A 15,574-nucleotide genomic window follows, 5' to 3' on the forward strand; every position below is an offset into this window, starting at 1 on the left:
TTAACGACACTACCAAAATGTGCCTTAATACTCTACTTTCCCTGGATATTGTACCTTGAGCAATGCTTCTCAAGTATTCTCTTCATAAAGGCTGCATCAGTTGGTAATGAACCAAGCGGATTAACTGCTAAATTTTCATATCCATCGTGCGGGATTCCTTCTGTATTCTCCACCTGATTTGTCATTGGCTCTTTGCTTCCTTCATAATGATGGGCAGTGCTGTCATTATCTTCAAGCTTGAAGAGATGCAAAATTTCCTCTTTAGTCATGGTCCTGTGAACCTGCTGTTGATCAACCACCCTTGCTGCAAGACCTTCTTTTGTAACCTGTTAAAATCCAACCACATACAATATAGGTCATGAAGATCTCTCATGAAAGTAGCTTGTAAAAGAGAGGAGTTTTTACCTGCCGCTTATAAATTTTTTCCTCCATCGTCCCATGAGCAACCAAGCGATAAACATACACATCCTTTTTTTGTCCAAATCTGCAGACAGAGATAATGAAGAACATGTTTCAAAGACAACCTTCCAGAAGAAAATTTAAAAATACTGAAAACAAAAAGGTTTAGCAGATGTTTTCTTTCAATAATACAACTGTGGTATGGTAAAGAACATTGCTCAAAGAAGACCAGAAAATCAGGAGGATGTAGAGAAAAATTGATTATCATGCGATGAAAGTAAAGACACAATTAAAGTATATTGACCCATGAATAAAGAAAACAAAGAAATTATTTAATAAAATTAAAAAATATTGGATTTGCATTCAATTTTGGGGCAAATTTGAATAACCCCTATTTTATTCATAACCCATTGTAATATCCCTTGCCCAAACTGACTGATTTTGGCTCAAGGAATATTGTCAAACACTTTGTATGCTGTCTTTCTGTATTCTGATTTTTGTATTTCAGATTGTTTGATACACTTTGAAAGTTGCCAAGAAATTTAGGAAGTTCACCAATGATGTTGACAATACCTCTTACAATGAACTAGTATGCGAGTTCAGTTCTTTTTGGTATTTTTAATGCATATACATGAAAACTAGATATGGAATGAATACCTACAGCCAACTGACATTTCGACAAACAACTGGCATGCAACTATTATGCTGATCATATATGCTATTAAAAGGACATTTCGTCAAACAAATGGTATGCAACATATATCTTCTTTATTGAATTCATTCCTAAGTACAATGCTGCTATGGATTTGCCAAGACTAATTGGCTTACAAAAAGACTACATCAATGCCAAATCTGATTCTAAGTTATCACTTACAACAGCAAAATTATATGCCTAATATTTCAATACTAGCTACTAATAGTTGCAAGAGGAACCTGATAATAGTGATGCTTAATGATGGAGATGAAAGTTGCAATCGGAATCAAGCAAAATACTGTAGCGCGGCACTGTTCACGTGCACTGTTCATGTGCACTGTTCACGCGCACTGTAGCAGCAAGAACAAACTTGCAATCTGCTCTTAAAACCCTGAATAATTTGTTGATAATCTCTCCCAACAAGAATGATATAACTCCATGTGCCAAAGAAGGACAATTCACAACCAATTATAAATGTTCTCCAACAATAAACTTCAAACCCTTGTAGAAAAATTCACCAATTTGCACAAACGAAAGAACTGAAGTATTCTTTCCCACAACTGCAATAATTCAGGTGTTATTTCACACCTTCAAAATTACTATCAATAGGAAGTTTTCGTTTCCTATGATCAAAGAAGAAAAATGCGAAAGCCCTAGGCTCCACAATAAAAATCAATCAAAATACTATTCATCAACTGGATGCCGAGAATGAACTCTTGCCTTTCCTTTTAATCTTTCCTTAAGAGAGCTCAAACACCTTCCTGGCCAATGTGGGATAAAAGATTTATTTCCACATTAAATTATTCACTTAACGCACTTTATTATTATAATGTTACTTTAGAACTTTATAATAATATTAAAATATTAAATAAATCACTTAAGTCACTTAAACTTTAATATCTTTTGATGTACTTGTTTGATTGCTAAGCCGTCTGAGCCAGGAGTCGACTCTCCCTGTTCTCCATGTGATTGGATGCCTGTCTAAAAATAGAAACCCTGAATAGTGACTTACTATAAATAGTAAGTATGTGGAACTGAGTCTAGAAATAGCTGCAAAGGCCCAATCAAGGTCGACACTGCCAATAAGCTCTGCTCAGGTGTCTTTCTATTAATAGGAACCCTGACTCTCCCAAAATAGTAACTTACTATAAATAGTAAGTGTGCCAATCTGAGTCAAAAAACCTGTGCAAAGGCCAAAACCTGAATCCAGCTAAAGAGTAATGTCTCTAATCACCAAGTAACTGCCACACGAGGCCCTCTATCAATAATTATTAGCCTACGAGGGTCAAATGATAGGCTAATTCTTACAAACTCTGATGCTCGCAAAATGGGGACATTACACCCATTCATTAGTCTTCAAGTAGTTTCCTGGTTTTCCTTTTTCTTTTATTACAACCAAGTAGGCTTAAGAGACTCTTACCACAATTTTGGGATTCCACTCAAATGAAATTAAAGTGTTCTAGCCCCTTCCCGTACTTGTAGCTGAACGTACAAGGATTGACATGACCAACACCAATTGGCCGACTAGTTTGGCTTTGTTGACATCCTGTGAACATTTTTGGGTAAGAAGTGGTCGAGGATGACAAACAAAGTTATTTCTGATAGAATAGCAATTCGCTTAAGTTGATATAGTAAGTTGACAAGAATGCTTATAAGATAGGTTTGCCATGCCATATTGGGATTCGTAAGTCAATGAGAACATCTCCAAGTTGTATGAACCTTCAAAAGATGAATTACCACAAAATTTGGAAAAGAGATGGAGAAATTAGATTCTGATTAAAGAAAATGCATTAAAAGACATCCTTTAGAGAGAGACTAAAGCTACACAACAAAAACAAATCAAACTGTACCAAGTTCAGCAGAACGTAAGATCCTAAACTTTGCAAACTGACATTCAACCTGGAGTTGGCAAAGAAACTTCAACTTAAGCATAACTTAATGAGATTTTTGGCAAAGTTTATAGAAGCTGAAAGGAAAACTTTATACAGGAAAAATATTATGCTTCTATATGTTATTCTGTTCAATACATTAAATATTTATAGGATTTTCATATCCTATATTATAGGTAACCTTCCATAACAACTCCCTTAAATAATTATGGGATAACAAATAAAAAAGCTCCTAACAAATAGTTTTGCATGTATCAGAAAGAGTAAAGACTAACAAACCTATCACATGGGATTCCTGACTAGTTCAAACAAATTATTAAGGATGTATTATTCCCTACACAGGCCCCCCGCCCCTTATTTACATCATTCTCCAAACGGGAAGAGGTGGAAAACAGCACTTCATGAACACGTTCAGCAGTTCATCAAAAACATAAGACTAGGGACATAAACATCTACTCATGACAAGCAATAGTGGAACATGCCTCACTATGCTTCTTCAATAGGATTCCCCTTACTAGACGTTTATCCAAGGATAGGGGACAAACACTTCCATCCAAGGGCATACAACTAATTTAGGTAAGGACAAACACTTCTATCCAACATCAAAGTTATGAATAGGGACACACAATTTTGTTCACTACAATTATGATTGGGGACAAATACATCCAAACACTATCACTCAACAAATGTGATTGGGTACATACACATCCAATCACAACATAAAAAATATGAAAACTAAGTTCTTATTGTTGTGTATACATTAAGTTGTCAGTATGGGTACGGTATGCCGGTACGACAATTTTTTTCGGGGGGGGGTTGGGTACATCCGTACAAAAAAAAATAGAAATCATAAATATATACATATATGCAGCCTAAAAAGTAGAAACAAAAATGAAATTTAGAATCCCAAATATCATCCATATGCTAAACAAAACTTGGAACTATAATATATGATATAAATATAACAAATTAACTAAAAGTCTTATTTGATATCCATTTGTCAAAATTTGAATCTTATGATAAATATATCGAATTCATTGTTCATTGGTTCAACAATATAATAACACAATTAATAATCAGCATCATATGGGTCACTAGGAAGATCAAGATCAACATCATCATTGACATTAGATGATATAGCTAGATTAGTGGAACCACATGCAGCCTCACTGCCACTTGCACTAGCAGCAAATTGGCTATGGGACTCCCCAGAAAGTAAAGATTGTGTGGCAGCTGAATAATCCAAATCAGTTCGCTTTGGATCAACATCCCAAAACTTTGTGCTCCCATCCTAGTATTCATTTTGTTTATGAGTAAGAAGGCGCAAGTTTGAATGCACATAAACTAGCTCTTATGCCTTACTTGCTGCCAATCGGTTGTGTTTCACTAAGTGGATAAAGGAGTATGTGCTCCAATTTCATTCAGATGAAGAGGAACTAACAACCTATTGAATAATTGACAGAAAGTTAGAGGGCGACAATTATAAAATTAACTTTAAATTTTAAATTAATAATTTTATTCTTTCAAAATAGTAAAAAATATAAATTTATAGAGCAATAAAAATTAAGAAACTTACTTGTGATAAAAGTTTGATTGCAAGAGTTTGAAGGTGTGGTGATGTATGGCCATTGAGGTACCACCAAGCATGAGCATCCTTCTTATACTTGTCACACAGAGCAGAAACACTTTGACCATTGGAGGCTACAAAATCAGCAAACTCACTCGTCATTAAATCTTCCATTTCAGAATCGGGGAAGAGTTTAGTAAGTGCTGTCCTACACCCTACACTGACTTTTGAATCTCTATATGGTGGTACCCTTGATGACTTAGCAAGCATTTCATCACTATAAAACTTTGGAGTCAATGCAAATGCAAGAAGATGTAGTGGGGTGGTCATTTTGTTCCACCGCTCAACACAAATTGTCTAAACCTCTTTGAAGAAAGTTTCTTCAGGATCTTGCTCTTTTGCATTGATGATGAGTTTCATTTTCTCAATCATCGAGTCAATGCCATCGTATACCTCTCCCAAACATGGGTGATCCATGTCAGTATAACAGATCATACTCATGATGGGCTCAATGAAACTCAGGAGATATTCCACTCTTTCCCACCAAGCGTCATCTAGGATCATGTGCTTTCCATTTGTTGCCCTTTTAGTATTGGATTGCCTCCATAGAGGCCAACTTTGACTAATTACCATGCTAGCAAGTGGCTCTCACACCTTCACAAGCCGCATCAAGATGAATGTGTTGGATGCAAATCGAGTCTCAACAACCTATTCAATAATTAAAAATGAAAATTAAAATACAAAGAAGAAATGATAAAATTTAAAAAATAAGTTAGTGATTACTAAAGTGAAATGTAAATTTTTAAAATTGAAGTGTTTCAATTACCTTTAGCAACTCCAACTATGAAAATGATCTGAAAATGGCTTGTGACATGCTATGGTTTGTCATGAACATTTGCATATCTTCAGCCTCAACATAGATTTGTTTGATCCAATGTATTTTCTTACCCAACATTTGTAGCATGAGGTTGAGAGAGTGAACAGCACAAGGTGTCCAATATATATGTTCAAACCGTGTCTCAATCAACATACCTGCAGCTCTACAATTCTTTGCATTGTCCGTTATTACTTGGACAACATTTTGAGGTCCCACATCATGAATGCATAGTATAAGGATGTTAGCAATAAATTATGCATCCTTCACCTCTCCCTCACAATCCACAACTTTCAGAAACATTGCCCCTTTAGGGCACACTGCAATTACATTAATTAATGGTCGATTCTTGGTATCCTTCCATCCATCAGAAATGATGGACACCCCTATTTGTTTCCATGAATTTCTAATGGCAGCCAATGCATTGGCTATGCTTTTCACCTCCCTTGCTAGTAAGGTGCTATGCACCTTCTCATTACCTAGCCTTGTGTACCCTTGTGGAGCCTCATTTACCTTTCTCAACATATCCTGCCAATATGGTGATCGTACCACATTAAATGACAAACCATTTGCATATAGGCATCTCCTATGGATTAATCTGCAATCTCCTTAGCATCATTCTGAAATGCTCTCTCTAATGGTCCCTTGCTTCTCTTCACAATAACAGGTTCTTCTTCATCAATTATGCCCAAGAATGGGTGGCTCTCTACCACGATATCAGGAAAATTACTATTAGATGGAGAAAAAGGGGGCCTATTTGATTTACTTCCTCTTCCTCTTCCTCTCAACAAGGGATGGTTTGAGGCATGACCAACTCTTGCATCTGCTTCCTCTTTCTCTCTAATATATCCTACTATTTGTTGAGGTGGTAATCCTTTTTTATCCTTTCCTAGACATGGTTTGATCCCTTATTGGGGAATGGCACAAAAATGGGCTTTCACACGGCTGTAGGAGCTAGTATATTTCCCACTACAAAAGTTGCATATCCAATTAAATGTTCCACCTCCTTTTACTTGGTCTATTATTTTGACATACTTCCATAAAGGTGAATTTGGATCGGTTTTGAAGGTCCGTTGAGGAATAGAGCTAGCAGTCATTGCTATTATGCTATCTATAACAAGTTAAAAAATAATTATTAAAAATTAATATTAAACAATAAATTATAAATGTTAAATATTTAAATTAACTTAAAGTGAAAGTAATATTAATAACTATGAAAGTAACCTATAACGATATTAATATATTTACAAACTTCTAAATTACACAATAATTAAATAATTAAAGTACTCATATTTAAAATAATAATAATACAAATTAAATGTCATATTTAATTTTAATTTGTTTTATCATTATTTTAAATATGAATATTTTAACTATTTTGTAATTTAAAAATTTGTAAAAATATCATCATCTTATATATGTTTACTTCAAGATTATGAATAATTTTATTTTCACACTAAATTAAATTTAAATATTTAACATTTATTATTTATATAAAAAGAAAAATTAAGAAAAAAAAAATTTTGATTTATTCAGAAATCACAGAATTACAAAGAACAGATCTTAGGCCCACCAAGACAACAACAAAAACTAAAAGGATCCTAAAAGAACCACCAGCACCACCATTACAAAGTCCAATGACCATAGCATTAGATCCAACCGTCGGATTTCCAATGATAATACCTTTTCGAAAAGCACCCAGAAAGATGATGTTGCACAAAGTAGGCCAGCTACTTTGGAATTACACCAAAAACTAGGCTCATTCGGAGCCTCGAAGGGCCTCAAAAATGACAATGAAAAGGAAACAAACATAAGAGGGAAATTGATCCTACACTACTGGGTGCTCTTGCATCATCCTGTCTTCTAGCATTAACCTGTCTAAAGTTTCAAGATAATCAGGAGGTAGACCATCCCTTCCACTAAAATCCCAACCATCAACATGCTCTGAAGCCCACTTGGCCAAACAATCAGCCACTCTATTCCACCTCAAAAATGACAATGAAAAGGAAACAAACATAAGAGGGAAATTGATCCTACACCACTGGGTGCTCTTGACTCATCCTGTCTTCTAGCATTAACCTGTCTAAAGTTTCAAGATAATCAGGAGGTAGACCATCCCTTCCACTAAAATCCCAGCCATCAACATGCTCTGAAGCCCACTTGGCCAAACAATCAGCCACTCTATTCCACTCCCTAGGAATATGACAAAAGGAGACAAATTCCAATGTATTACACAGTTGTAAAATTTGTCTGACCACAGAAGCTAATTGCCAACTCACATCATCCAAATTTTGTTTGTTCAACATATCCACAACAATCTGAGAATCCGACTCACAAATAATCTTCCTCCATCCTAAAGAACTACCTCGCTCAACAGCAATCTTAATAGCTAGGGCCTCCATAAGATTGTTAGAGTGCTGCCCAATATAAATAGAGAAGCAAAAAGCCATCTGTATTAATTTTTAAGATTCCCACAGGAGGGGGTATCCGCCTTCCATCTCTACTTATCCGCTAATTCGCATGCTGAGATCTATTTCTAGCAGCACAGTCCATTTTAATGTTTTCCAATTGCAGATTCCTTACAATAGCATAATCACCCGGATCAACATTTTCAAACAAATTGCACTTAGCCGAGATTGTCTCCTGAATCCTATTAACTATCTTCTGCCACAACTGAAGACTCCCTATATGTGAATCACAAAAGACCCTCTGATTCCTTTCCAGCCACAAACTCCAGATAATAAGGGCTGGCCCAATAGCCCAGGCCATCTGCCCAAGCTATCTCAAAAGTCAATTAAGGAGGTAGCATGAAAAAAAGCATGTTGCCAAGCCTCCCACCACTTGTGCCAAATCTCTCTAGAGAAAGGGCATAGAAAAAACAAGTGGGAGCAGTCTTCCTCATTATGCATACAAAGATAACAGATAGATGGTCCCTAGAAGCCTCTCTTACGAAGATTCTCCCATGTGAGGCATTTCCTCTGAGCAACCAGCCATAACAAAACATTACATTTCGGCCAAGAGAAGCTATTCCAAACCTTCTTCCCCCAGGGAACATTTGTCAGGCCATGCAATTGCCAATCAAGCTGAGCATAACCTTCAGCAACAAAAAACTTGCCTTTTGGGTTAGGACCCCAAGCCAAAATATCTCTCCTTGAGGGAACTACATAGCCTACTCTCCAATATATTAACCAACACCACACGATCTTCATCCGAGCCACCCAAGGGCCATTCAAGAGGATCCTTCCAACAAGTTACCTCGACCTAACCAATGCGCCTAATTATTTTAAAATTCTCCACCTTACCCATCCAGCATCAGTGAAAATGTTGCAAAGAGGCTGAAGCTGTGGATAACTAGACAGAATAGGAGGGTGACCATCCCAAGAGTCCTACCAAAAAAGAGCTTCAGGGCCTCTATTACAAATCCAAAAAAGGCCATCTTTAATAAGTTGGGCACCTTTTTTAAGACTATCCCAGATACAAGAGCCCCTGCCCACTAAACTAAGACGAGGCACCTCGTGATTATTAGCACCAGGGAGATACTTGTGGGTTAAAATCTTGGCCCAGTCCTAATCCTAACTGTTACACCACCTCCAATACAGCTTAGTCGAAGCGGCCTTGCTAACCAAAGCAATAGATCTGAGGCCAAGACCCCTAGCATGTCTCGGTCTACAAACAAAGTCCCATTTAACTAAACTCCACTTAGAAGAAAGAAAACTACCAGACCAAAGAAATTGACGGGGAAAGAGCATCGAACTCTCTCACAAAGCTGGAGAGGGGAGCCTACACAAAACACCTATAAATGGGAAGCGCTTGCACCACAGTCTTCAGAAGAATCACTCTTCCAGTAGAGGATAACCACCTATAAGTCCAATGATTAACCTTGCAACAAAATTTATACAAAATTCCTTGCCAAAAATCTTCGTGCTGAACCCCCAAATCTAAAGGAATCCCGAGGTACAACAAAGGAAGGGACCCCGTTTGAAATCTGAGGATCCTGGCAATCCTATTCTGAATAAGCTGAGGGGTATTAAAGAAATATATGGATGATTTATCTTCATTAATTTTTTGACCTGAGGCTTTACAATAGATATCCAAAGCTCTCCTGAAATTCACTACCTCATTGATTCTGGCCCTGCCCATCAAACCTGTGTCATCCACAAACTGAAGATGAGAGTAGGGAGGTAGAGCATTGCTCCAACTCCAGCCCTGAATAAGACCATGTCTCACCTGGGAAGTGATAAATCTGCCAAGACCTTCAGCCATGAGAATAAATAAATAGGGAGATAAAGGGTCCCCTTGCAGAAGCCCACGCAAAGCGCTAAACAATTCCGAGGGTTCCCCATTAATAAGAATTGAGAAAGAGGTAGAAGTCACACAACTAAGAACCCAATTCACCCACTCTTCTCCAAAACCAAAAGCCAAAAGGATCTTCTGTAAGAAATCCCAACTCACCTATCATAAGCTTTGGCCATGTCAAGTTTAATAAACATAGCCTTCTCCTTAGAGGGAGCCATCGAATGAATAGCCTCCATTGCTATCACAACTCCATCAAGGATCTGTCTTCCATCAATGAAACCACCTTGCTCCTTAGAGACCAAAGTGCAGAGGAGAGGTTTGAGTCATTCAGAAATCAATTTAGTGATAATCTCGTAGACAACATTACATAAAGCAATAGGCTTGTACTGATCCAAGCTATTAGCCCCCTCCTTCGGAATGAGAGCCAAGAAGGTAGAATTCATAGATTTAAGCATTTGTTTATTCCTATGAGATTCCTGAACCACAGCTAGAAGATCATACTTTATAATCCCCCAAAATTCTTGAAAAAACTCAATAGGAAACCCGTCAAGGCCAACACCCTTGCCTTTTTTCATTTGAAACACAACCCCCTCAAGTTTAGACAACAAAATGGGGCGCAAGAGAGCATCATTCATTTCAACAGAGACAAGAGGGGGAATACAGTTCAAGATGGCCCTCTCTTCCACCATAGCTTCAGAATCCTCTTTGGTAAACAAATTAGAAAAAAAACTGACAGCTTTCGTACCAATTTCTTCATTAGATGAAAGATGAACCCCTTCTGAAGATATGAGAGAGGTAATAGAGTTACCATACCTCCGAGCCTTAAAAGAATTATGAAAAAAAACAGTGTTTCTATCACCTTCTTGGAACCAATCCACACGAGACTTTTGTTTCCAGAAAATCTCCTCATGCAACTCCCACTCTTCTAAGTTTAGAGCAAGGGACTCGGCCATACTGAGCTCCACAGTCATCCCTTGATCCCTAATTTGACGTGTAACCTCATCCATCTTGAATTGAGCTACCATCTTGTGTCTATGTAGATTCCCAAAATATTGTTTATTCCACCTCTTCAACCTATATTTCACATGTTGTAATCTCCTCCCAAAGGTGTACATAGCCCGCTCGTGGGTAGGCACCCCTTCATACCACCAATCAACCATAAGATCCCTCAACGACTGATCACGAAGCCACATCAATTGAAGTTTGAAAGAGGGATTTTTGGAGGTTCTAAAAGATGTAATAGAAAGCTTAATAGGCCAATGATCAAAACCCCTCCAATCAAAAATTTCTGAACTGGTGGACCACCTATCATGCACCCAATAGCAGGAAACCAAAAATCTATCAAGCCTTTCAAAGATAGCCTCAACACCACTCCTATTATTCCATGTAAAGACACCATTAATTGGCTTCACATCAATGAGATTCAAGAGACCAATATTATCTCTGAGTAAATTTGAGGAAGGATCAAAACTGAATAACCCACCTCGCTTTTCCTCCAAACTAGTAACGACATTAAAATATCCAACCAAAATCCAGGGGAGAAAAGGATCTTGAGCCCGAACAAGATTGATGTGAGCCCAAAGATGTGACTTACCCACAAGATCAGTAGGAGCATAAATATTAGAGAAGAGGCATCTTCCTCCAGTCTCAAAGCTAGAAGCGACCATTGAAATGGAAAAACTGCTAGAAAACCACCACAAAGGGGAAACTTTCCTCGGGTTCCAAAAGTAAGCAACCCCCCGTGAACTACCATGAGAGCTCACTCCATGCCAAAGGCCCTGGGGCTAGACACACTAAGCACAACTGGCCAAACCATCCACTGAACACTTGGTTTCCTGAATAAAAACAACATCAGGAGACTCAAAGTCAATTAATTTGCGAACAGCCTTTTGTCTAGGGATGTTGTTCAGCCCCCTTACATTGCATGAGAGCACAATCATTTATGTGGTTGAGAGAAGTGGGAATCAATGGGCTTCACAGACCCCGACTCAACCAAAGTATCACCAATAAGCTTAACCTTTTCCTAATCCGTTTTTCGTCCACTCCTTAAAGGTTTGCCTAAAGAACCCTTTTTGAGGGTCTTATGCTGCAAGCCTAAAACAGGCGGGGCTTTGTTACTCTTCATAGAACCTGAGGCCACTATAGTGGAAGGAGGAGTAGACGCCATGACCACTGCACCTTCAGGGACCTGTGACCCACTAAGATCTCTATTGTCCTGAACATGGGAAGGCAAATCCATAACCATTCGAACCTCCTATTGATTCTCCCTCTTTCTTGGAATCCCCATCCAGTACCTCGTGCTGAAATTGGGCACCCAAGGACATTTCAACTGGAACTCCTTCCTCTTGGAGCAAATCCTCTAGAACATCAAACCTATTTAGGGTGACATCATTTGCCTATCCAACCAGGTTCTCTTCTTTCCTTTGTCTTTATTCCGAGATTTGACAGGAATGAAGCCATCTTTATCAGCAAGACCATTAGGCATAGGGGCTTTCCCCTTATCTTCCCCCATAACAGAGTGAGGAGGATCGAAAACAGCTAGTTTAGAAGATTTATTTCTAGGACATCTCCGTTGTAAATGACCATATTCATGACAAATTTTGCATCTAAATGGCAGAGTCTCATAGTCCAGCTGTTGGATCCAAGAAGATGTCCCCAAACAGATTTCCATAGTGTCTAGCAAAGGATTATTTAAATCAACTTCTACACATAAACGAGCATAGGAAATTACCTTTCGATCTTGAGTTTGTGAAGCCGGACCCACAGGTTTACCAAGAAGTAGTGAGATTGAGTGAAGAATATCTTCTCTCCAGAATTCCAACGGAAGCCTCAGCAATCGGATCCACACGAGAACATGAGAGGGAAGCTCCTCAACAGAATTAAAGCCAATATGCCAAGGTTTGATAAAGAGTCCCACCTGATTGAAAAAACAAGGGCCACCCTCAAAAGCCTTGTTCCTGTCTGCCAGGTTGGAAAAACTAACCAAAAAATAGTTATTGGCTACCATGATAGCTCCATGTTTCCTTCAGGATTCCAGACACGGCATGCCCAAGACTCTAAAACAGGTATAGAGAGGCGAAGACCAATAAATTTGCATATGAGAGCATGATTACACCAATATTCAACATCCTCTGAAATTTGCTCAGGTTGAATAACCAGAACTGGATGATCTTGGGCTCTCTCAAAACAACCATTCACCTTTTTCATGCAAAACGGCTCTTTCGAAGAAGAGACGCCTACCCCTGATTGGGAATGACTCGTGTTCCTTTCCACATGCATGCATCAAATGAGACGGATCCGCCATATCCAGATCTCCAGAGACCATCTGAGAAGAGGATAATCCTCTATTCTCCATGGACCCAGAGAAAATACCAAAAGAAGAAAAAGAAGAGGGGCGGAAAACCCAACCCCGAAACCCCACACACCCCCAATGACAACCCAGAGAAACAGAAACAAAAAAGGGTTGCAAAAACACCCTGTGGCAGCCCAGAAAACCCGACCACATGCAAGCAAAAACCGACCCCCAGCAAGCAAGAAAACCCCCCCCCCTCGAAACAAAGCAAGCAGAGCACAGGACACAGGCTAGGGCACGTCGGCCCTAGCACGACACCCACACAAACGCAGAGCCATCCTCTCTATCGTTCAAAGTTATCATTATTTATATAAATTGAAATATAAATCATTAATCAATAAATTTATATTTCATTTCATCTATAAAAGTCTAAATTAATAAACAAATAGACAAAAATAAAAATCTAAAACTATAGTATCGAAATTTTTTGTAAAAAATTAAAAATTTTGGTATTTTACATACCCGGTGCCGTCGTTGTTGTGTGCACTACGTGTCGTTGTCATTGCCCACTCTGTCATCACCTGGCCTCTCATCGCGTGAGGAAAAGGATGGTTGAAGGAATGCTTGCGTGCCCTTTTCTCTGTCATGCATGCCCTTTTCTCTGTCTGTGTCGCGCCTCTCGCTCTTCGCCAAAGACAGAAACAATATATGTTTTCGCTTTTTGTTTTAGCCTTTAGGGTTCAAACAAGCCACTTTCATTCCACGAAGTCAATAAAAAACCTCGGAAATCGTGCGTGATGTGGATTCGTTGAAAATACGCCATGGAATCGCCACGTTGACATTAGATGCGTCGGGATTCGTGGGTCAAAACGCGGAAGCGTTTCAGCAACAAAATGCAAGAACCCTATTCGATTCCATAGGGATTCCATATCGAATCCAAATCCAAATCGTATCGTACCTGGATTCAAGGGCAATTTTTGACGAATCGGTAACCTACTATACAACAATCATTATAGATCTATACCACTCTGATGACAAACAATATGAGACAATTACTGTTGCCACCTAAAAACCGATTTTAATTTGGCATTTTGGCAAAAAATAGTTGTCACTAAAACAATTTTGCAGCCCCATTTTTAGTGACTAACGATGGGGTGCTACTTATCCTCCAACCTCTTATGCCTTTGTCCTCCAGCTGATTTTCTATTTAACAAATTTGGCTTTGAAGTTCAATTTTAAAATGACCTCCCACAAGATGGGCATCACATACAGGTGATAGTGTGTCCACTTACAATTGAGGCAAAAAAAATTATTACTTTTCTCCATTTTTACTGAATAATTTCCCCTTTTTCTAATCTAATTTGAAAGAAATAAAGATCATGAGTATGAGATTTGAACCTTCAACCTATTGCCTAAATACAAAGTACCTTGACCTGGTTAAGATCTCACCTTTGTTTCTGCAGGCTATGAGTCTAGATTCATAAGTTCTGGATATTGATCAGCCTACTTTGGGTCTTGGTCTTGATCACTCCATATCGATCACAAATAGTATAAATTGGGTTTATACTTCAGATATAGTGTTGTTGAATATGCTCTCTAGCATTTCATGGATTCTCAACTTGACATATCCAAATTTGGAATGAACCAACATAGGGTAGGCATGCGTGAACCATAGGGTTAGTTCTTAAGATCCTATGACCTCCATTTCAAAAGAAGAGGTTGTGGAGTCAATACACCATCTCTGGAGTGAGGTTTTTGTCATATTCTAACCAATTATCCAAATTACTTTTTCTTTGCTGCAATCAAAAGCTTGATACATTGTATTAAAGCTAAGCTACATGAGGTATCACTAGCTTCTTCATTGCTGGCAGAAAACCTAAGTTCCCTTGACTTCTCCAATAAGAAGCATCTGTTACAAGTTCATGAAGAGGATGAAAATGCAAGCATTAATCCCAAGATTTTTTGGCAAGTCTCAGCAAGCTTTTCAAAAAACTCTGAAAAATAACTTCATAAGTAAACCTCACGAAAACTCAGTGAAAAAAGGCAAGTACCCAGTGATTCACCGATTATGTAATCTATGGTTACTGCTGTCTCCAATATAGGAAATATTGCTCAGCAAAGTGATTAATATGAAACATTGTGAAGACAGTGCATCGCTGTCCTGAAATTCCAGGCATAAATGTTGCCACTACTATAAACTTGAGGTATTTGCAGAGGTTAGGAGACTTCTGTTGTCAACTGTATTTACCATTTTTGTGTATAGTTTATTCTATTAAACTTGGTAGTTAAGGAGAACAGTACGGTTAACGAGTCATGTTTAACTTCGTTACATTTTATAGCATTAAAGGTTTGTTATCATTCTGGCAGAGTTATTTATTATCTTTGTTGAAGACAATTATATAACAATTATCTGTAACCAGCAATTTTGAAATTAATGAGGAAAATCTATATTTAAATTCAAGATGTACACCCTCGTTTACTTTTACTTTTACTCTCACTCTCTATGTAACTAGGATGGCTTTAAACATAAAAAACATCAACTATTTCTCCCTTTTTAAAATTT

General features: G+C 38.1%; 1 protein-coding gene across 5 annotated transcripts in view; it reads right to left on the reverse strand.

Annotated features, from left to right (window-relative positions):
* The window catches only part of LOC131075665 (protein CHROMATIN REMODELING 20), a 187,619-nt gene that overhangs the window by 788 nt on the left and 171,257 nt on the right, over positions 1–15,574 (reverse strand). For all 5 annotated transcript variants that reach the window (XM_058012508.2, XM_058012510.2, XM_058012507.2 and 2 more), the window contains 2 exons: positions 406–484; positions 55–326 (listed from right to left, as the gene is read on the reverse strand). In XM_058012508.2, the coding sequence (XP_057868491.1) occupies positions 55–326; positions 406–484 (351 nt within the window). The remainder of the gene's footprint in view (positions 1–54; positions 327–405; positions 485–15,574) is intronic.

The sequence above is a fragment of the Cryptomeria japonica genome, chromosome 3 (assembly GCF_030272615.1).
Source record: "Cryptomeria japonica chromosome 3, Sugi_1.0, whole genome shotgun sequence".
Taxonomy (NCBI): domain Eukaryota; kingdom Viridiplantae; phylum Streptophyta; class Pinopsida; order Cupressales; family Cupressaceae; genus Cryptomeria; species Cryptomeria japonica.